The 24,925-nt window shown below is 32.0% G+C and overlaps 1 protein-coding gene across 1 annotated transcript; it reads left to right on the top strand.

The window, feature by feature from the left end:
- Nucleotides 1–10,900: 10,900 nt before the first annotated feature.
- Nucleotides 10,901–24,719, top strand: LOC18437120 (uncharacterized). The gene is made up of 5 exons (XM_006847331.4): nt 10,901–11,128; nt 11,533–11,762; nt 20,853–21,045; nt 23,321–23,680; nt 24,396–24,719. The coding sequence occupies exons 1-5, from the start codon at nt 11,052–11,054 to the stop codon at nt 24,532–24,534; spliced, it is 999 nt and encodes a 332-aa protein (XP_006847394.2). The 5' UTR covers nt 10,901–11,051; the 3' UTR covers nt 24,535–24,719.
- The last annotated feature ends 206 nt before the right edge of the window (nt 24,720–24,925 follow it).

The raw sequence follows: 24,925 nt of genomic DNA, 5'->3' as shown, positions 1-24,925 counted from the left end.
ACGTGACAATATTTTACAAGAAAATATAGATTATAAAGAAATGGAAATAGTTTACGTCAGATTTTTTCAAAAATCTTTTTTCGTGTGTGTTTTTGTCTACCCTATCCCTGATTAAAAAAATCATCTAGGTTAAACCCTCTCTCCTCCTCGTAATAACTAACAATGGTGATCTCTCCAGTTTTAAGCTCGTACTCTGAAGGCATAAGTTATCATATAAAAACAAAAATAATAAAAATAAAAATCAGTAATTAATGATAAATTACACAATACAATCGTAATAAAAAATTTCACACAACATAATTCTCATAGGAGATTACTAAAATCTCAATTGAAATAACATACATCTTTAGTATCTTTCAATACCTCAAAATTTTATAATACAATTACCAAACCTTCTAGTTTACTAATCAAACTTCTTCCCACTTTTTAACTCGTACCATAGAGATTTTGAATTTAGTATCATAAATTTATTGTTTATTTGAAATTATTTGAAAAACTTCTATAAAAAATAAAAAATAAAAAATAATAAAGCTTATCATAATAAAATGATGATATTTCAATCATATTGTTCCATTGACTTACCAATGTTGAAACCAATGTTATGTTAGAGATATGTAATTCCATGTAAGTGCCAAAGCCATATAAAATAAGTAGGAAATAGTGTCATGATGACTGTAAAATGGTACACATTATTAGAAACTCTTTTTGAAATGGTGATGATGTTATTATAAGAAATCTTTTTGGAATGGTGTGATGATGATTTTAATTCCGTATTTTAGTTGAATTTTGTGACAAAAGAAAGAAATGATAATTTTGCATTTTAGTGGAATTTTGTGACAAAAAGGAAAGAAATGATAGTTTATAAGCACGTGCTGGTAAAATATTGATAATGAATTTCCTATATTTCTTCTAGACATAGCCAAACAATGACAATGTATTTTCCAGATTTCATCTAAATACTACTCAAACAGTAACAATCCATTTACAGGTAGTGTATTACCTATTAATGTATTACGCCAGTAATATATTTCACAAACAATATATTTTCGGGTATCCAAACGGCTTCTTATGGCTCTACTTTGTTTACCAAAACTAAATTAGTAATAATTAATGGATATATTGGGGATTATACGTGGTGCAATAATATTGGGAGACCACTTAGAATTTAAATCCTCTCCATATACATATGTTGATTTACTTGAATTGCTCAAAAACTTTTACTGGGAGACCACTTGAAAACTTAGGCTGGACTTGGACAACCCAGTCCTATCAATTGGAGTGCCAGTATATACCTGGGCTAGTTCAGCCCGAAGTAAAATAATCAAATTTGGTCAAAGATATTTAAACCTAATATTCAATCAGTTTTGACTAATCGGAGCAGTCGTTTGAGTAGTAGGACACAATATTAAATAATTTTTTAAAAAATGATATTTTATGTTTTAAAATTATTTTCTATTTTTTTATATTTTAAAAGCCAATCTAACCAGCTCGACCGACTATCGAACTGATTATGACTTGACCAAATCCCTCACAATTTTAGTGGTTACTCTAATCTTGATAACTTTAGTGGTTACTCTAGTCCTCATGACTTTAGAAATCCGATTATGAGTATTTAAGTTATATGTATTCTTCTTTGCTGTCCACATCCCTACATGCCATTTCAGTGATTGTCTTTGCCGTCCAAATCCCTACATGCCATTTCAGTCATTGTCTCAAGTGGGCATTGTCTCAAGTGGGTTAGTAACAGTCCCATCCTCCTTGAAGCTCGGGGCCTTCTCTATGGGCCTGGTTAGATGGCAGGGCCGGGCCAGGCCAGCCATATCCCTTGAGATAGTTATCTAAGATGCATTTTACCATAAGGTGAAAAACTAGCAAAAATGACTTATCTACAAACTTACCTTCAAAATTTAGTATTAGAACTATCATTGTGGTAACGAAGTCGTCTCTATTGAAAAACCTTCTAAATTGATCAACTCGACTTTGAGATGTATAAATATAGAGAAAAAAAAAGAAATTGAAGTTCTTAAAGTAGTACATCTTATAACAAGTTATCTGGACTATCTATTTTCAAGATTTTTTAAATGTTTATAAATCTGCTCGATCTGCTTGGCTTTTGAAGTTTTAAATTTTATAATTTGACTTGAATATGTACTTTCAAGCTAACATGAAGTGTTTGACACTGGAACTACATCTTCTTGTAAAATTTAGATGTGCGCCTTACTTTAATATTATCAGATATGTACTTCCTACAAACTTCACACGTACAAACAACATGAGGGGTAACTTCCATAACAAGATAGGCTACATGACTTGCATAGCAAAATGGAGCATACACACACAAAAAAAGCATGAGGGGTAGCTGCCCTATCAAGATAGGCTACATGACGTGCATGACAAAACATAGTACAAAGCATAATACATCACCTCACTTTCTATATACACTACACTTACTACTTATCCCCCTCAAACTAATGCTGGTTGAATAGCATTAGTTTGTCAATGAGATAATCATGTCGAATTTGAGTAATTGTCTTCGTAAAAATATACGTAAGTTGTCTTGAGACAATATTTGGAAGTGTGATTTCTCTAGCCATGAATTTTTCACGGATGAAATAGCAATAAATTTTAATATTGTTTCTTTGCGCTCATGAAATATTGAATTAGAGGCAATATAAATGACACTTATATTATCAGCATATAAATGCGTGGACAATGAGGAAAAAATATTCAGGTCATGTAAGAGACCTCTCAACTAAGTGATTTCATTGCAAACTAAGGACATGACCCTATATTTGGCTTATGCAGAGTATTTTGATATATTGTGTTGTTTCTTACATTTTCATGATACGAGGAAGTCCTTGAGAAATATACCCCACCCAATGGTCTAGTGTCGAGTATCTAGGCCCCTGCTCAGTTAGCATTAGCATAGGCTCGTAAACGAAGAGAAGAATCAAAAGAAATAATCCTATGTGGCATGTACTCCATAGATACCGAATGATATATTGAGTAGCTAAGAAGTGGATACGATAGATATCTGCAACAAATTAACTAACTGTTCGCACTATATGTGATATTCCAGGGCGAATCATAGTGAGGTAAAGTAGGCAACCAATAGTTTATCTGTAAAGAGTAGGATCTAGAAGTTTGTCCCCATCATCATTTCTACATATTACATTCACCTTCATTGATGTATCCACCCATTTATCATCGATCAAATTAGCTAGTTTGATCGAATCTTTGGTGCGTTATTTTTTATGAACTGTATATTCATAAGGGGAATAATGAATCTCTAGGCCCAAAAAGTAAGTTCGTGGATCCAAAATCCTGAGAAACTCTTTCAAGTGTTGTATAGTGGCATGGTTATCACCTATAATAAGGATATTATCAACATATAAGAAAATAATTGTTATCACTGAGAAACATTGGTGAGTAAATTGCAAATAGTCATCAGAGCTTTGTTTAAATCCAGCACCCATAATGACATGTAGAAATCGTACAAACCATGCTCTTGGAGCTTGTTTCAAGTCATAGAATGATTCTTTCATACGACAAACCAGAGACTTGTCATGAGAATATTTATCAGGAGGTCACATATACACCATCTCTTTTAAATGTCTACAAAAATGTGCATTCTTCACATCCACATGAGAGATAGTAAACTAGCGAATAGCTGATAGAGCATTTACTATAGGCATCATGGTTATTTTAGCTACAACAATAAATGTTTCTTCATTGTCCATGCCATACTCCCACTTGTAGCCTTGAGCAACCAGCATATGCTTTATATCGTTCAATCCTTTCATTTTAGATCTAAGCTTCACAAAGAATACCTTTTTGCTTCCAAAGATAGAATTAGAGGACAAGGCACAACATCCCAAGCATCATTCTCCAACAAAGCACTGATTTTTGCATCCATGGCCTCCTTTCAATATGGCGTGGTAGAGGCTTATTAGTAGGGGGAAGGAATATAAATTGAATCAAGGGAGGCAAGCAATGATATATGAAGTAAACAAAAATCTAGGCGGTTGGAACGAATATAAATAATATCAATTTATATAACAAAGATCTAGGATATAGTGAAAAACTAAAATTATCAAAAGAAGAGCCATATAGGTTAGAAAGATAAGTTACATGTCTAGAATATTGTAATTTGGTAAAACTATTAGAAGATCCAGGGTTGGGAGTGATGAAAAAGGAAAGATAATCACTTATAAGTAGGACAGAAGACTGACTTTGTTGTAGTTGGTGAATTGAAGGAGGCATGGATTGGTTATGTTTACACCATTGTTGATTTACCAAAAGTTATGGCAGTTTATCATTCAAACTAGATGACAACATTAGGTGAATCTCAAAAAGCATTTTGAAAGATAGGGGAGTCCAAGAAATATAGTAATAAAGGAGCATAGAAGCATGTGAATTTAGCGATATAATAATAATAAAAGACGTTTTCTAGAAAGACGATATTTCGAGACATATTGATAAGTTGAGTTGTTCGATCATAACAAAGAAATCCGTTATGTTCAAAATAATAACCCATAGAGACACAAGTAATTGCTGGAACAGAAAAATCCATTATTTTATATACAGGAAGATGAACCAAATAAACACATCCAATAATATGTAAGAGAGAATACGATGAACATGAAATAATGAATATTATGGAGATTCTTTATGCATAACCTAGGATGTGAGATGATTTATGAGATAAATTGATGTCAATGCAGCTTCAGCCCAAAAGTGATGAGAAATATGGGCTTGTGCCTGAGCATCCTAACAACTTTCAGGATATGACAATTTTTCTTTTCAACTATGCTATTTCATTATTAAGTATAGGACCAAGTTTTCTATATGGGATTGTATATGATGAGACCATTTACCTTTGATACAAGAGAGTCACAATTATTTACAGCCATCAAATATGAGATTTGATAGCTTGGGTATGTCACAAAGTTCGAGATTATTTGTGGCCATCCAATATGAGTTTTGATAGCTAGGGTATGTCACAAAGTTCGAAAAAATTTATTTCGAAGTTCGAGCTTGGTCAATAGAATAAGTTCAGCCATCTAATTACATCTAATGGTCAAGACTAATTGTGACCACTTTGTACCAAAGTTAAATGATCTCATTATATACTTTTCTATTTTTTGAATCAAACTGATTTGTAACCATGGATATAAATATTTTGAAATGAGAGAACACTTTGGATTATGGTGCATTAGGTGTATCCAAGTATAAAGTATAAAATAAAACAAATACTTGAGAAGATCAATAACCATGCATTTTTCATACGTGTGGACTTAAATCCGAACTGCCACCATCGTTTGCTCTATCATAAGCCTTTTGCCAAATCTCGAAAGAATAGATGGCCATTGAACCTGTGATAAAGAGCACCGTAAAACAATATGGTAAGTAGACTCCTCTTGGAGGCGAGGAGGGCATCTAGGCCTTCAATGACTTTTTGTTTAGTATCATACCCAAATTTCATGAATTTGTTTGTGTGTGTGTGGTGGGTTTGAGATTTCTATCTCATCATTGATCTCTCTCTTTCTCTCTCATCATTTATTTAATGGATGACTCAAGACGTTAACTCATGCTTGGCATTTGGGATGAAACAATTAAAGAGGTAGTTTTTTGAGATGTATATTAGAGTTTTGTGACAAAAAAATCGTATATAGAAGACAATATCAACCTCTGATAGAAAACTATTCAATGAAAGATTAAATCACGCTAATATGTAGATTCCCATGCTACATATTAAAATAATCGGATAATCTAGATGGCAAGCATTTTATGCTTCCCCTACGACATAAAATGTACATACTTCCCTTCATCCAACCGTCCGTTTTCAATAGAGGGCGAGGATTGCACAATGTCATGTCTCCATACTATTTTATTTTTAATTTTTTTTTCTACAAACTATTTTAACATCAAATTTTGTACGTCTAATCCTCTATTAAACTTGTACTAGCAAAAAATATATAAAAAAAATATTTTTAATAATATAAAATGACTAAAATATCCCTTGAAAGTTTCAAGGGGTATTTTGATCATTATCGAAAAACTATTTTTAATATTGTTTATAGGTGCATCCCAATGAGAAGATGGCACGTACCAAATTTCACATTTATAAAATTTGTATAAAAAAAACTAAAAATAAAATACTTTGAGACCCCGGATCTGAGATCAAATGGTGAGTGGCTTTCTTGATCAAAATTGGATAGAAAGGAAGCATTGATCTTCTATACTGTAGGGAAAATATAGAAACATTTCCCAATCTAGATATGCCAAGAAAATATTCCTAGTTTCTACGCATCCCATTTTCTATTACTCCTAGATTTCGGAGGGAACTATGGTCTCTCTGGTTATGCATGTCCTAAGAGAACTACACAATCCTAGGACACCCAATGGGACATGGAGCACTATAATGGATTAGGTGCCGGTTCAAAGTCTATTTGTCCTTTTTATTGTACATTTTCGAATGGTCTCTTTCTTTTTTTTTTTTTTTTTTTCCGTTTGTTGGATATGGCGACATCAAAATCACCTCCATAAAGAAATCTTATGTTACTTGGATTTATATGGTACTTGACGAGTTTCTATATTTATTGAGATTTCTATTTTTGTAGGATGTGAAAATATTTTGTTTTTAAAAAACCAAATTATGCAAGAAATAAATATATTTCTTAATGTTATATATATATATATATATATATATATATATATATATATATATATATAATGAGGGAGAAAGGAATAAGTGTGACTATTTGGATTACCTTATGGGTAATATAGACTTCCCTTTTAGTAAGAGGCAAGTGCCTCCAAGTGGAGCTTTTAGAAAGAAGTGAGCCTCTAGTGAGAGAAATGATTTGCTTGTGACTCAAGAGATTTTTTTCTCTTAGAGAAGTAGTTTTTATGGAGATGATTTTAGGTGGTATCGTGTTTGTAAAGAGAAAATCAGTTTCTCGTTGTTCTTGTATCTATATCTAATGTATTCAGTAATAGTAGCTAGAAGTAAAAAAAAATGAAGAACGAAAAGAAATCATTAGTTTGTACAGAGAGACAGTGTAAAGAGAGGAACTTTGTGAGATATTGAGTTTGTCTCTGATTCTTTCATGTAAAAGCTATCTTGTAATTTTTTTTCTATTCTGCCTTTTTTTTACATTATCTCTTTCTGTTCTTTTTTTTACTTGCTGTTGGTTGTGTTTTTCTTGTTCTTTATTTGCTAAAAATTAACTTTCAGATGTTAGAGCTTCCGTACATAACATTCACATATTTAAGAGAACCGCACAGTCGTGGGACACTAACTTGGAGCTCTACGAGGGCGTAAGTGTAATTGGAGTTAGTGCTATGATATTTTAATTTCTCTATCCTCTTGTACCACTAGAAATTAGAGATGTCTCCATCTTCCATCTCATTTGGATTAATAAGTTAAAGGCGTCTTCTTTTATCTAGAACTTTTCAAATTGTGACTGGTTCAAAAATTAGAAAAATGATTTTGAGCTTTTAAAAACCCCAGATCAAAAATTAAAAAAATGACTTATTTCCAAATGAATTTTTGTTTTTTCAATTGGCCTGGAGAAGAACTAAGATGATTTGAAATCATTGGGGACAAACAAATCCTCCTAGGACTTTGGCCATTGGACAAAATGTGCAATTGGCCCCATCAGAACACCAACAAATCCCCATAGTTAATTTGGAGCAAATTTTTTCTCTAAATCATTTATAATTGATCTTAGAGAAAAATTAAGATGATTTGAAATTTCAAGGTCAAACAAATCCGATAGCGCCCTGTTTGGTTCCCTAGAAATGGAACTCATGTAGAATGTGTATCCTAGAATTGGTATTTCCTGAAATTCGTATTTCTTGAACGATGAGTGTATGTTGTTTGGAACGTTGGATCGCATCTGGCAGAGACCAAGCTTCACTGTTTGGATTGCCAAGTAAATGTATCTTCAAGAAATTCAAAAATTTTCATTGTCATTATTTTTTTACAAATAACCATTTTCAATGTTGTGATTATTGTAACTAAGAATCATTAAGGTACTTCTTTTTAGTGTTTGTCCAAGTGAGGAATAAATGGCAACATTTAAAAGTTGCCAAGTCAAGTTTGTTTTATGATATCTAACAACAACCAAAACTTGAGGCAAAAATTGAAGAATTTCTTTTTATCAAGTTCAAATATAATACCCAAACTTGCAAATGTGATGTTCCTTCATTCTAACATTACATTTCACGTAACATGTGCATTCAGATATTAACATCATAATTATTATAATTAAATAACAATATAATATTATTTTATTAGTATCAATATGATGTTATAACAATAATTATTGTATTATTATTATAGTAATTTTATTATTATTAAATAGTAATATAATATTATTTTACTAATATTACTATGATATTATAGTATTATTGTATTATTATAATATATTAGTAAAATATAATATCATAGTAATAATTATTATAATCATCATCATCATCTAAGTCTTATCCCAATTAATTCGGATAAGCTATTTATAATAATTATACAATATTAGAATATCGTTTATAGCTATTAATATAATATTATATAAAATATAAATATTTTTATAGTAATATAATGTAATATTAATATATTAAGATAATAACATAATATTATATTATAAAAAATATATATTTAAATGATCACTATGTCAATAATAAATATATAAATACTATTATTATTAATAATAACAGTGGTAGTAATTGTTAATAATAATAATAACAACATTAGGGTTCTGACTTTTGATTTCCAAGAAATGTCAGTTCTACCGATTTGGGTGGAATTAATATTTCCTAAAATTTGACTTAAAATGAAAATGCAAGACTCCCCCATAGAAATGTTAATTATGTCTTAAGAAGGAACCAAACATGTTAGTCTAGGCTGTTTAATGGCAATGTGACTTCAGGATTCCTATTTTTAGGGAACCAAAAGGGCGCTAGGTGTTTTACCACGGTGGATAAAAAACCAATTGACTCAAGAACAAATTGTTTTCCTTAGTAATACAACATACTCCTATACTTTATATTCTCCAAGGATATTTTTGTATTAATTTTTAGAGGTCATAAATTAAGAGAATCTCCATATTTATCAATGGATGAGGTTTCTATTTATGAAAACAAAATAAAGCCTCACCCCAAATCCTCATCCGGAAAGTACTTTCGGCGTTAGGAATATCTGAGAACTCTAAAATCAAATTATAACAATGATGATAAATTTAAAACTAAAAAATGGTACAGATCTTATAGATACGTGAACACTTATTTTTAAGGCGAGATGGATGGTCTAGATAATTTGTTACAAAACATATTATTTTTCGAGCTTGAAACTCTTATTTTTTTTTCACAACTATAATGTTGAAGTCAAGATGAACGATGTAAAGGTTTTCCGGTGCTTGAATTGTAAAGGTTTTCCGGTGCTTGAATCGTAATTTTGGACGAGTTATGGGGTTAAACTTTACTTACTTTGATAGGGCTGCAGCCCTATCAAATCATTTTCCTTCTTTTAATTTTGCACGTCTAAAATGTTGACATGGTCTTTATTACTTTTTTTGGGATGGTCTTTATCCCATTAAGTTTGTACGTAATTAGTTATAAATGTGGTTGGAGAGAACCACAAGCCTGGGTTCCTTATATGGAAATTTTTTGGAGGTCAACAACTATGACTCTGTCAAATTTCGCCCAAGAAATCGCAATCTCCTTTGACTTACTCCCTTCATTAGGAGATAGAAAGATTTATATGCCAAAAGATTTATGCTCATGAAGTAGCATATCTAAGATTTACTCTCTCGGGAAAACACTACTTAGGAATATTTTTAGGACTCCAATGTGTTTTGGGAATGTATCCTCTGAATAACCTCGAGAAGAAAAAGGAAAATAATTATTGTTTCACTAGCGATCTAAGATTGAATAAAGACCATCCAATTTTTAGATGGTGAGATCAAGTTTCTAAAAAACTGAAATTATAAAAATACATGTTAAGCGATTTTTAAGGGTATCCTAAAACTTTAAATTGAAAAAAACCCTCCTAGATAGGTCTTGTGCTGGAGGGAGTATGTATACAAAATGCTCCCATCAGAACACCCAGTATGTACTTGGCCAATTTTAAAAAACAGATCCGTGACCTGTATCACCCCTTTGGGTTTTGGATCCGGTTCATCGGATCATATATCTAGTCTACAAAATTGGAATTTAAAAGAAAATTTAAAAAATTAAGCACGCTTTGGTTCTAGCCAGTTCTATAACACAACTTGCTAATTTTTTCAAATAACCAGCCATATCTAGACCAAACCTGCCAATCAGTAATTAACAAAATTTAAAATAGAAAGAAAAAAAGGTGGAGTCAGTTCGTACCGATTCTCTAAGAGAACCGATTGGTTTTGTCAAAAAACTAATATGAACCGGCCAGAATAGGCATGGTCGTAGGGAAACCGACTGATTCTTGATATTTTATAAGGTCCAAATCAGCCTGACCTAGCAATCCGTTACCATCCAGATTACCGACCTGTACAAAGCACGGCCGTCTTCTCTAGTCCATAAAATATGGCAGCATGCAGTGAAAGAACATTGTAATGAACGAGAATACAAAAGCAAATGCATAGAGAGAATGTCTTAGGATTCATAAAACAGTGTAGGGGGAAGAGAGAGAAATTCCTTTGGGAATTGGGATTGATGAGTGAGACAAAAAATATCCAATACCAGGACCATGCGGAGAAAGATAAGAGAGAGAATTTGGTACATGAGACTTAATTTAAATTTATTTTGACCTTGTCTTTAGATCCAAACGAACAATTCCCCTCATTGTTTGGTCCAAACTGCACTGTCAACTCTCAATGAAACCAAAGAGATATTTATAAGGCAAATAGACACAAAGATAAGCATCACATAAGCGTTCCCTCCAACTCAAATCACCATTTTTTATTATCTCCTCTTCTTCTTTAGCTTGGTTCCTTGACTCTGTCTCTCTCTATAAATAACCCTTACCCTTGGAAAGATGAGGAAGACACATCGTGTTTCTGATCACCAAGATGATGCTTCTTAGACTTCTCTTCTTGCTCTTCCTGCTCAGTTTTGCAGCGGCCATCCAGCCACTTTCCGGCAACAAGTACGTAGAGAGAGAGAGGGAGTTGAACTTTTCATGAATCTTGAGTATGTGGAATAGGATTCGTTTTGCTGGTCCAGAATGGCTGGGATAAAGCTATGATGGTGATAATGATGATGATGATAAGGAAGTTACAATTGCTACTAGCCATTAGATGTCAAGTTAGATTGCTTGAAGTGTGTCATGAAATTCAAGAAGTTCGTTTTGAACTTTAAGTCTAGTCAATGACACACTCATATAATCACATCCACTTGATTTGAAATCTAACATAAAAGTGCGATTGTGACCTTCTTGTATTAAAATTAATTTGTGTACTCACGTATAAACTTCCAAAAAAATATTGAGAGAAAGAGAGAGGATTTAAATTCTACAAATGCTAATAACCATCTACTTTTCATTTTCTTTAGGTTGTTGGGATCATGGTTTGGAAGAGGATTTCAAGTCTACAAATGCAAATCAGGAAACTACAGTCTTGACCATGCAGAGGCAACGCTCTATGGGTGGGGTGCTGCAAAACATTCGAAACCTGACAGCGTTGCCGGACGCCACTACTTCCTTCCTTTTCCTGATGGTGCTGGCGGCAGACCCACATGGTCCTTGTCTGATGCCCAAGGCAACCCTTCTAGCACTGTCACTGGTTAGCAAGAAAGACCATCTCCATTTTGCTCTTACATTATGATTTGAAATATTCATATAGAACAATTTTTGTCTTTATTTAAGTCGTTTAATAGGGAAAATGCTTTTTCTAAATTTTGACAATAAAATTTTATTTTATTTTTAACCTAGCAAAAGAAAATAATATGAAAAATATAATTAAAATGGTAAATCACCAAAAAAAATAGTGAAAACAATCAATAAATTAACGAAATAATTGTCTAAATAAGACCATTTCACTCAAGTATCTCTTCAAGTATATTGTCAGGGGTTCATAAAAAAAAAAAAGTGTTAAAGAAGTATAACAAATTACTAAAATGTCCCTATTTGATCCAAATTCTAAAACCTGGAATAAGAGATTTAATAAAAAGAAATGTGTTCTAGGTTTAGAACCTAGAATAAGCGGGAGTAATTTCATCATTTAGCTTGACCAATTTAAGTCATGTCAAATGATAAAATACCTCAACTCGTTACGGGTTCCAAACCCTTGAACAAGAAGTTTTAATGACAAACAGGCCTTGGGTTATGATCTAGGAATAAGTAGGAGTATTTTTGCCATGGGTAATGAGTAGTAAAATTAGCCGATCCCAAATAGTTGGAAAAAAACTTCGAAAGTGATTATGATACCTGAGCTGTAAAACTACCACAAAATACTCCCACTAGTCCATAAGTCCTAATGCAGGACAAAGACATTGTAGGTACGTTTAACCAAATAATTAAGGAGGTGCTTAATGAAATGATCTTTTCGAGTAATCACTTCATCAATAAATTAGTTGATTTGACCACTTTGTGGTTTTTTTAGGTTGTTTTGACCATTTTAATGATACTTACTCAAAAATAATAATAATTATCCTTAAAGATTACATAATTTATGTAGGTGCCTTGAGAATACAATATGAAAAATTGTGAAGAGTTTGTAACGCTTCCTAAAGAGGATAGATAGTGACAATCCTCAGGGAATCTTCTTAACTAATATTGTGGGGTAGTGGATAGTAGAGTTTATAACGCTTTCTAAAGAGGATAGAGAGTCACAATCCGTGGGGAATCTACCTTCTAATATTGTGGGAGGGATTATGCTCTTTCTTATTAATTCATTGGTGGCAAACAATTTCCAATCTCCATCCATTGATGGATTATCTAGTATCCAATTATATGAATTTTTTATATCATGAAGTTGGAGAGTTTTTTTTTTTAACTTTGAATCTATTCAGTGCCACTTTAGAATCACCCGATTTGAAATCTGATGGACAAGAACGTTTATGCCTCTTTGTACCAAAAGTAAATGGTCTTTTCGTATGCTTTTCTTTATATATTAAATTTTGTAATATTTTGTCCGTGTGACTTCTAATTTATTCCATTTATGTTTACCTTTTGTTCCATTTATGTTTATTTCCTATCTAATTTTATCCTGATCTTTAATCTCTACGAATGACCCCACACGTATAACGGCATATATAGAGGATCGGGTTTAGAGAGGAAGAGCTACTCCTTATTCTTTAATTGTCAGTTTTCTTAAAATCTAGGAGAGGCCTATAACCCATATTTCCTTTTTTTGGGGAAGTTTTATAATTTATAAAACATTTCTAATCTAATTAGAATTATACAATATGAATATTAACATGATTAATTTATTTTTATTTTATTAGCATTATGACAATTATAATTATCATTAATTTTTAATTGTAATTAAAATTATTATACATTATTCTTAATTAATTATTTGAACTATAAATAATAATTCATATTTTTAATTAGGGCAAGTTTTCTACGTTTCTCCTACCACATAAAACTTTTATATTTCCTCTTATCCAACCGTCCATTTTGAATGGAAGGCTAAGATTGCCCCAATCACAATGTCACATCTCTACGCTATTTTATTTCAATTTTTTTAATAAACTATTGTGACACCAAAGTTTGGACGTCCAATATAAAAATTGCATCCGTATGCAAACTGCACCTATGGATGCATCCGTATGCAAACTGCACCCAAATTATAATTATAACTATAAATATCAGCGTAATTAGATTTAAATATTCTAGCAATTATTTATATTATTGCCACTTAGTTATTTTAATTGAAATTATGGTAATTAGAGAGTATTATTAGTTAATTATGAAAAATATACTAAATTGTAATTTAATTGATTGTAATTATTTTCTGAAAATCAAATAATTTTATTTATAAGTAACAAAATTATCATAACCATTATTATTCTATCTTAATCATACAGTAACATTCATCATTAGGAATTGATATGGTTATAATTTAATTTCTATATTAAAGTATTTTAATTTTTAATTATTATAATTTTTAATAATTGTCATACAATATAAATATTCATTGAAATATTAATAATATAGTTGTAATATTGAAATGAATACTATGATAATTAAAAATAATAGAATCAAAATTAAATATTATGAATGTACTATACTCATACATTTAATTGTGTAATGGAAAAAGTTTATATAAGGTCTCAACATGTAGAATTGAGATGCACCTGAAAATTATATCACAAAGGGATGTTTTGGTCTTGAAAAACCCTCTAATTGATCTTTCAGTATGAATCCGTCGGTCATGGGCTCAGTCCGGGTCCAAGTTATTAATATAGAGGGTCGGGTCCAGGTCTTTGAAGTTATGTTGGGTTTATCCCAAATGTAATTGGGGTGATCGGCCCAACCCGACATGATATATTATATAAAAATATATAATATATTATGGCCTAGAGTTGGCCCCATATGCCCATCAGGTAGGGGGTCTGTCCCACCACCATAGACCCGTCTAGCGCATGCCCAACCCGAATCGACCACAGGAGCGTACACCCCTAGATACTAGGTAGTAGGCAATGCACTGGTCCCTAAAAATGTGAGTTTTGAGACATAAATAGGGGGTTGTCTAGGTAAGAATCCCAAAAATATTTTGTAACTAGAAATTTGATTTTCTCCATTTTTTTTCTCAAAAAGGAATTGAGAAAGAAAAAAGATAAAAGAATAGAGACTACCCTTTTCAAGTTTATACATATGAGCAATGGTTTAAAAAAAAAGGATCGGTGACCCCGATTGGGCTTTCAAAAAACCGATCCGGATCGGTGAATCGGCGATTCGGATCGGGAATCGGGTGAATCGGTCAGAATAAAACTTAAAAAAAATCTGAAAAAATTATTAAAATTCATTATAAATATTTTTTTTTAGGAATTCAATAAGAAATGAGGGTACTCCATTAAGAATTTTCATGTTTTTGAATGAATATGCGCATATTGATATGTTCTTTCTTTGCATGAACCGCCATTCAACATTTAATTTACATCACACAAAAGGATAAATATGGAATTATCATGGAATAAATATATCAACATACATGGACTACAATAAAGCATAAAATTAGTAACATATGATCTAAAAATAAAATGATAGACGACGTTATTGTTCTTCTTGTTCACGTTGGTGCCATTGATTGAATTTGTTTAACAATTCATTGATTCGATCTAAAAATGAATCATTGATATTAGCAAGCGTTTGACTATTCCCAAATCCCTGAGTGTTAGTGTTTTGTTGTGTTCCCAATCTAAAATCCCCGAAGATTGTCCATCCTTCATGCTCACCTGTACTGTTGCTGTTGGGACTCGATATGTGAATAATATGGTTGGGATAGGGTGGCCTCAGAATCATCATCTCTCTCATTTTCTCTTTGAATAATATGGATTAAAAAATAATAATAACAAATTTTCAAAAAAATCGATCATAGATTTAAAAAAAAAAATCACAAATTTTCAAAAAATTCTATCATGGATTACAAAAAAAAATTCGATCAAGGATTAAAAAAAAAAAAAACACAAAGTTTCAAAAAATTCTATCATGTATTACAAAAAAAAATTCGATCATGGATTAAAAAAAAAAAATCACAAATTTTCAAAAAATTCAATCATGGATTACAAAAAATTCGATCATGGATTACATAAAATTCGATCATGGATTACATAAAATTCTATCATGGATTACAAAAAAAACAAAAAAAAAAAAACAAAAAATTCAATCGTGGATTACAAAAAAAGAAAAAAACAATTCGATCATGGATTACAAAAAATTCAATCATGGATTACAAAAAACTCTATCATGGGTTACAAAAAAAACAAAAAACAAAAAATTCGATCATGGATTACAAAAAAAAAAACAAACATTTCGATCATGGATTACAAAAAAAAAACAAACATTTCGAACATGTATTACAAAAAAAAAAAAAAACGTTTCGATCATGGATTACAAAAAAAAAACAAACATTTCGATCATGTATTACAAAACATTCGATCATGGATTACAAAAAATTCTATCATGGGTTACAAAAAAAAAAAAAAAAACAAAAAATTCGATCATGGATTACAAGAAAAAAACAAACATTTCGATCATGGATTACAAAAAATTCGATCATGGATTACAAAAAATTCTATCATGGGTTACAAAAAAAAACAAAAAAACAAAAAATTTGATCATGGGTTACAAAAAAAACAAAAAACAATTCGATCATGGATTACAAAAAAATCGATCTAAGTATTACAAAAAAATCTATCATGGATTAAAAAAAAAAAAAAAAAAAAAATTTCCATACAGAACTTGCCGGTTCACTGTACGGACTCGTTGATCCCGTACAGTGAATCGCGAGTCACTGTACAGAATCGTCCGGTTCTCTCTAAAACCGGACGATTCCCGTTTTTTTTGCCGATTCGATCCGTCCATGGCGATTCCCGACTCGGCGTTTTTTTAAACACTGCATATGAGAATGGGCTTGGTAAATGTGTCTCTCATATGAAAGCGCTGCCCGACCATTCAATAGAATACGAAATTGCTTTCCTACCATAATAATAAATTGCTTCACTACCCTCGCAAGTGTAGAACCCCATAGTCACATGTGTAGCATGAGCTTCTTGTACCAACATGCTTCTGGCGATGTCAATGAATATAGTGTGATTTGTGACCAAATATCTTCAACCGACTAGCAAAATTATAAATGAAATGATGCAAAGACAGGAGTGTGTGTCATTAAAAATTTACCCTAGATCTTAATGTAGAATGTTTGCTACATGTAATTGAAGTTAATGTTCATGTGATTTAGGATTTAGATTAATCTTTGATGAAGAGGTTCATAAAGGTAATAAGGCATTGGAGGATATTGATAGTTAAAATTATGGTTGGATAGATAAGACTATTAATTTTTTATCTTTAGATTAAACTTGTTTTTGGATAGATAAGACTACTGATTTTCGATATTTAGGATGCGTACAAGTGATACTTTATCGAGCTCCTTATCTTTTTATTTCTTGGTCCCTCATAATCATGGCACCATTATTCTGGCCCTACAGACTTATTGATTTTCGATCTTTGAGATGAGTACAGCACTATTATTCACCCCTCGTAATGAGGATGGGTAGTAAGCTATATAACTACATTGTTATTGGATAGGAAAAACTATTATTAATAAAATATGTGGTATGTTATTATTTGATGCGATGAGCTATGTACCTACATTATTATTGGATAAAAAAAACTACTATTAATAAGATTTGTGGTATGTTATTATTTGATGCGATGAGTGTTTGATAATCTAAATGGTTAATATATTTGATGGGAAGATCCTTTTTTTTAAAATAAAGGATAGAGAGTTCGCTATAAGTGAGATTTAGCGATATTTTTTTTTAGTGTATTATCCCTCATTTTTGTAGAGTAAACTTTATATATATAATAATGTGGCAACTGCATATTTTTGTAGGGTTTATATATAATAATTTGGTAATTGTATTTCAATTGCATTTGGTGTGTAAAAGGGAAGGCTATGTCATATGGGATTGTATATAGATACTTTTGATATATGGTGGTCACAATTGCTTACACTCATTTGATGTGAAATTTAAATTTGATAGCTTGGACGTGTCACAAAGTTCAATTTTTTTTTTTTTTAAGTTTGAGCTTGGCCAATGAAATAATTGCATCCACCTAATTACACATCCAATGGTCAAGATTAATGTGATGGCCTTGTACCAAAGATAAATGGTCTTATTTTTATACTTTCCCATATTATATAGGTTATTTTTGAAAAAAAATAAATCTGAGGGCTCATGATGAATTAATACTTTTTAGGAGCGTTTGATTTTGTCAATAGAGGTTAGTAATTCTTCTGCGCATAATAAGCCCTTGCTCTTGTGTGCATCTGACGGATTTATGACACGTGGTTCGTATTTCTTACTTTTGTTGTCGTTGCACAATTGATGGATGCTAAAAGATATTCTACTCTCGCATTAGCATAATTTCTATTTACTCCTTTAGGTAAAACCCAACCGATATTAATTTTAGAACCTTAGAATTTGGGGATAGAACGTCTTCAACTTGTAGATTAATTCAATAAATTTTTTTTTCCTAATTGAATCTCTATGCACATGAAAGAAATAATGTCTTGAGAATGAATAGAGACCGTTTAATTTTTTAGATGGTAAGCTTTAAGTGTTAAAAAACTCAAATTTCAATTTTTTTTCAAAAAATAATCTTAGTAGTTATTAAGTGGTTCATTTTCGAGTTGTCTCATCCCCCTCTCACTCCTATTTAGGGTCTTGGTTCATTTACAACAATCATACTCTTATTTTCATATAAAAATGGTTAGAATTAATAAATTTATTTTTGCCATTTTAAAGAATGGTAAACTTGATCTATGTAGATAAACATACGTAGAGAATTGGCTGAAGCCTTGGTGCTTGTATTAATGGGCCTTATGATGAAGTTTTTGACTTCATTCTCACCAAAGGGGTAGAGGTCCAAATCTATATTTAATTTTTTTTTTTTTTTTGTACAAAGATATATGTATATAGATATTTGGTATTTATGTACCAGATCTTGATTGAATGGTTAGGAGCACCTAATATATTGAATATTATTATTTTTAAAATCAAATCAAGATAGAATTTTTTGGGTGTGTGCAACTCATTAAGGGCACTCGAAATAATATAAAAATAATATTTTGATAATAGTTAAATAAATAAAATACTGTTAAAGGATTTAAAGGTATTTGGGCTATTTTATTTTTATGGAATTATTTTTTATATGTTTTACACATGTATGATGCCGAGAAATATCGATGTGCAAATTTTGAGCCCAGCTTTATAAAATGATAAACTTGAAATATTTACGTGCCTCTCAACTATCCGGCTCAACTATCCGGCAAGATTGGATGGTTACTAATGATAACTTTTTTACTGTTGGAAAATGTTAGTTTCTTTGATAGTTGGCTTGGTGCTATCCCATCCATTCATTTAGATCAGATGGTTGGCACGCTCTAGTTATGTATCTTTTTTAGGTAGGTGGTCCAAATAGAAAAGTTTGCCCTTTAAATAATAACAAAATATGGTTAAAATATCATTAAAATGGTCAACCACCTAAAATCAATGAAATGGTTAAATCAACAATTTTACCAACAAAATAGTGTCTTTAAAAATTCATTTAATCTAGAAATGTCCTTGAGATTTTTTTTTTCTAAAACTGCCTAAATTGCCGTTGATTAGGATTTTCAACCATGAACAAGTGAGGGAATTTCAATAATTTGACTCACCTCAGAGACTTGAGTCGAATAACTTAATTACCTTAACATGTTCTAGATTCCATACCTAGAACATGATTTCCATTAAAAAATCTTGTTTTGGTTTTGAACCTATATTAAATAGGTTTATTTTGGTGGTTTGGCCATACTTAAATCACCCAAGCTAAAAGATGTAAATACCTTTATTTGTTTAGGATTCCAAACTCGAGGAACATATTTGTGGTAAAAACACATGTCCCTCGAATCCGAAACAAGTCAAAGTATTTACTCCATTTGTTTCGGATAACAAAATTTGAAATTGTTCCAACTTGGAAACAACGAACATTTGGGAATTTTTCTATTAAACTAATAGATTATGTAGCTAAATGGAATGATTTTTAGAAGTAACCACTTTATTCTTAATTTAGTTGATTAACCACTCTTTGATTTTACCCTTTTATTTTTCACTACAATGATTTCATGCTCTAGCAGAAGTAGGCTGCCCATTTGCTCCCTTAGACAAAATCCCACCTAGGTATGTCTTTAGGACACCAAAATTTGTTGGGGGACTATAATTATATACTATGAGATCTTTTATTTTTGTGACAATGAGGTCAAAATTGCTCCTAGTCACTAGATATCAAAATGGATGGCTTGGAGTTGTTACAAAATTTGAGAATTTTTTTTTCGAACTTTGAGTCTAGTCAATAATAATCTTACAACCACTTGATTTTAAATGTAATAGACAAGGGGAGTAGTATTGCCCCTATTTTTTAGTGAAAATTATAATGTGCAAGCTTCCCATACAACATAAAACTTATATACTTCCCCTTCCCCTTATCCAACCGTCAATTCTGAATGGAGGGCTAAGATTGCCCCAATCACAATGTCATGTCTTTACACTATTTTATTTTTAATTTTTTTTTCTATAAACTATTTTGATACCAAATTTTTACGTCCAATCCTCTATTAAACTCGCACTAGCAAAAAATATTAAAAAAATATTTCGATAAAATAAAATACCCCTGAAAATTTCAAGGGGTATTTTGGCCAGTATATTTTATCAAAAAATTATTTTTTATTGGTGCACCCCAATGAGAATATGGCACGTACCAAATTTCATATTCATACAATTTGTATAAAAAAAAACTAAAAAAAAAATACGTTGAGGCATCGGATTTAAGATGAAACGGTGCGTGATCAAAATTGGACGGCTAGATAGTAGGGGAAGCATAGATCTTCTATGTTGTAGGAGAAGTATAGAAACCTTTCCCAATAATAATTAGGGGCAGATGTACTAGCCTGGCCCTAATAATATAGGGCTTGGGCCACTGTCGGGCCAGGGCAAATTCTAGCCCGATCCTGGCCACCCTTGAGAATAATGGGTAGGCTTCAACTTCGCCATGGGCTTGGGCCTCCAAATAATTGGTACTATCTAGGCCCAACTATTCATCTCCATCAATTTTTTATGAACCCTATTTAGGTTGCTCACCAAAAGACCAATGGCTATTATTGCAGGTAAAGTATTGGAGAGCGTGGGTAGGGTAGGCACAATCCCTGATCTTTTATTGCAAGCTACATCTCACAGCGGCTTTGGTGGTTTTGCTGATGTGTCACTCATCAAGAGGGACAAAAACAAAGGTGGGACCGCACCTGGAGGGGGGAAATGCTACAAGGATAATGAGTTGGTGAAGGTCCCTTACATCGCAAGGTTAGTTATGAAAATGGGAAGCAACATGGGTAAAAACCCTTCAATCATATATGTGGTACACCGGATTATTTTATTTTAGTTTCCATTTTGTCTTGATTTAATTCATTTATTTTTGGTTGAGAAGCTAGGATTGTAACGTTAGATGGTGATGTTGCATGACTTACACCCTAACCACTTAGTCAAGAGGCTGAACCCTAACCACTTAGTCGAGAGGCTGAACTCCTGCATTTAAGAAACATTGCGAATATGTCAAAATGCCTTTTAACCATTTCACAAAATCATCTATTATTTTGTATAATTTTCCAAAGTAAACTGGTATATTGAAATTGTCTACGGTACCTCAAATAAGATTTCAAGCAACCTTAGTTGCTTATTGCTTTTAGGGGAACTCTCGTTAAAAGGGTCACACCTTTTTAAGAAATCAATGAGTAAATCAATAAATTTACTAACAAAATAATCAATTCTTATAGACTTGTGCTTCAAGAACATTATTAAAATAGCCAAATTAATTTTATTGGGATTCGTAACCTTGAAAAAGCATGGGCATTTTAAATAATTTGCTTAACTTTAGTTATTTGAATCAAAGGACTTCAACCCTTACTTATTCTGGATTCCCAAAATAGAATGCGCTTTTTCTATTAAAATTCTTGTTCCGAGTTTCAAACAGAAAACAAAAAGCCATATCCCCATATTGTTTTCATTTATGCTCGGGGCAGTTTGGGCATTTTCTAACCAAATAGTTAAGGAAGTACCAGTGAAATGATTTTTTTAATGTAACACTTTTGTCGATAAATTGGTTAATTTGAGAGCTTGGATGATTTTGCAAGTGGTCCGACTATTTTATTGATATTTTCTCTCTTTCCTTTAAATATAAGCACTGTGGAAAAACCATAGTTTGTCATTATCGTACAAAATCACAATGCTGGAGGGTGATGCTGAGAAAATCTCACAACGAAGAACATGAACGGATCCAAGTCATGGGTCCCATTCTCTCTCATATCTCACATTTATGGAAATTGCTGAACCAATACACTACAGTTTTAAATTAAAAAACTATATAAGGTTATAGTTTTAAAAAAACTATGGAAATTGCTGAACCAATACACATCTATGGAAATTGCTGAACCAATACACTATATTTTTAAATTAAAAAACTATATAAGGTTATAGTTTTAAAAAAACTATGGAAATTGCTGAACCAATACACATCTATGGAAATTGCTGAACCAATACACTATAGTTTTAAATTAAAAAAAGTTTATATAAGGTTACAACACCTTATCTCTATAAGTAAAGTTAGAAAAGAGGTTGCAGAAATTTACACTGTATTTTATTTGTTGTATAGATCTGATGCTATCTTAAAAGGCTTGCCATTTTTTTCTATAGTGTCTTAAAAGATGTATAAAGTCTACGAATCTACAATGTCTAACTAAAATAGAGCTTCTACAAATAAAATTGTAGCTTTATACAAATCAAGCCGTGTGAATTATTAATTTTTTAAATTACTTCATTGCTAATAATGAAAATTTGTTATATTATACTAATTTTTTTTCCGTTTTTTGGGTAAATGAATTACAGAATGCTTTTCTTTCCATGAATTTAGGGGTGGCAATGGACCTGATAAGACCAGGGACCCGACAGATATATACCCGACCTCGGGTCCAGGTATGGGTCCAAATTTTTGACCCGAATACTATTCGGATTTAGGTCTGGGTCCAGCCAGGGCTGACCCGTACCAATAGTCATAGGTATATGATAGCAATCATACGTCTTTAGGTGTGCCCTAGGTATTTATATTGTCACAATATTGGCAGCACTACAATATTATTGGAAAAAAAAGAAGAAGCTCATAGTCATAAAGCATGCGATGGTAAGAAAAGGGCCCAAAAAAAAAGAAAAAACTCATAATCATAGGATGGTAACGAACTTGAGTTCCGACAGGTAAACCCAAGACTTGATGGGTTTGGGCACATGTTTAAATTTTGGACCCAAAAACTATTCGGGTCTTCTGGTCCAGCCGTACCCGACTGGTTGCCACCCCTACATCAAACCAACCATTCTTATATAGGAGTTTCTCAAAAAGCGCAATGGTTTCCGAGGTAATAACATTAAACATCTCTAGTGGTCTATCTTTTCCTCTATGATTAGTTAGGTTGGGACTCTTACACCCTAAATTCTATTAACCATATTGGCTGACAAAATTACCAACCAATGAAGAATAAATGGGACAAAATCCAACATAAAAACTCTCTCAAGGTAACAAGATCATGTGCAGGTACAGCTTTTACACAAGGGACACAGAGTCAGAGGTTGGTGTTGGTAGTCCTATTGGGGTTCCTACAGGGTTCAAGCCACTAGTCAACTATTTTGCAGAGGGGGTGCAAATATATGCATACAATGGTTCTGCTTGGGAGTTCATGAGGGCAAATGCTGTGCTTTCATCAGGACCTGGCCAAGAGATTGTTGGGCTTCATTACTTTTTGGATGGGGATGATGGCCATGGAGGTCGACCCACATGGAAGAGCCTGGCTCCTAAGAGCAGTGTCACCTGTAAGGTGGTGGCGAACTTACAGGATAACCCTAACTCTGTTTCTTGGCTCTTACTTGAGGCGACTAGCCATACTGATGGAACCAGGTTTGTGCCTAAATTATATTTGTCCTAAAAGGTGATGGAAATAATTTTTTCTAAATATTTGAATTAATATCTAGAGGAAATAATTTTTAATGGAAATTAACCAATTTTCCTTAAAATAATTTTAATAGATTCAATCATTTGGACTAGAGGCACAACCAGATCACTTTCTTTAAGATGGTTATTGCATCCACTAGGAGATCTGCAAGATGCAATGAGTTGCAGGCAATATTGACTCCCGGATACGACTAGCCCAATCATTTAATAAAAACTTATTTTCCAATAATAAATATTATAAATATTTCTTCTAATATGCCCAAGTGTGGGAAATTATTAATTTTGTGAAATTCAAGGTCAATAGACAATAACTCACAAGACATTTTATTTCACTAATTACTATAATTTCTCAAAATAATTAAATTTCATGGGCCAAAATTTCATTTTAGACCACATAATTTCACTGTACTTTTGTACACATTCTTTGTTTTCATAAGAAGCGTAATGGTTTTGGCCCCTTCTTCCAGCTATATTGTTTTCATTGATGTCTTGGTATTTTAATTAGACTTTGCATATCCACAACTAACGTTCTTTTCTATCATTATTTAAAAAAAAAAAAAAATAACTTTTTTATTATCTCTTCACATTTTTGTTTCGTTTGAAATCACAACTCTCTCTCTAAATAAACTTGGTTGCGATGCGCATGTATGTATGTTTGCAGGCAGTTGTTTGGGTCAGTGAAGTACGTTCAAAGGGTGCACACGAGCGGGGGATTGAGCCCAATCAATAACCAAGAGGCTAAAGTTGGCGATCTATATGCCTCTCCTTACACTGCGGTTTATTGGTTCTATTATTCCTAGTCTAATCTAATGATATCAAATTCTCTCTCTCATTTTTTTTTTTTTGACAATGTTCAAACTCTCTCTCATTTTTTATTTTTTTGACAATGTTCTATAGGGAAGCTGATTCTTTGTGCTTATGCGGTTTATATTCTCGGATTTATAATAATACACACTGCATTCCACTATGAATGTTGCTTGGAATTTATATCCTCGGATTTATAATGATACATACCGGCATTCCACTATGAATGTAGCTTGGACGTATTGGATAATGGCCTCTCTAGTGCTTGAGCGTTTGTAATTTCCACACCTAGATATTATATCTTAGGCTATAATTGATTGCACTCAAATATCCGAATATTTAAAAACTTTAAGTGATTCACAATACTGTTAATGCTTAATCTGAAAA

The sequence above is a fragment of the Amborella trichopoda genome, chromosome 8 (assembly GCF_054954075.1).
Source record: "Amborella trichopoda isolate Santa Cruz 75 chromosome 8, AtrichopodaSantaCruz75HAP2 v2.0, whole genome shotgun sequence".
NCBI classification, from domain to species: Eukaryota; Viridiplantae; Streptophyta; class Magnoliopsida; order Amborellales; family Amborellaceae; genus Amborella; species Amborella trichopoda.
The sequence above is the reverse complement of the archived record's forward strand: the minus strand, read 5'-3'. Positions and strand labels throughout refer to the sequence as shown.

Coding starts and splice junctions, on each gene's coding strand:
- LOC18437120 (XM_006847331.4), top strand. CDS start 11,052: ATGATGCTTCTTAGACTTCTCTTCTTGCTCTTCCTGCTCAGTTTTGCA. Junction 21,046..23,320: donor AAGGTCCCTTACATCGCAAG/GTTAGTTATGAA, acceptor GATCATGTGCAG/GTACAGCTTTTACACAAGGG. Junction 23,681..24,395: donor AGCCATACTGATGGAACCAG/GTTTGTGCCTAA, acceptor GTATGTTTGCAG/GCAGTTGTTTGGGTCAGTGA.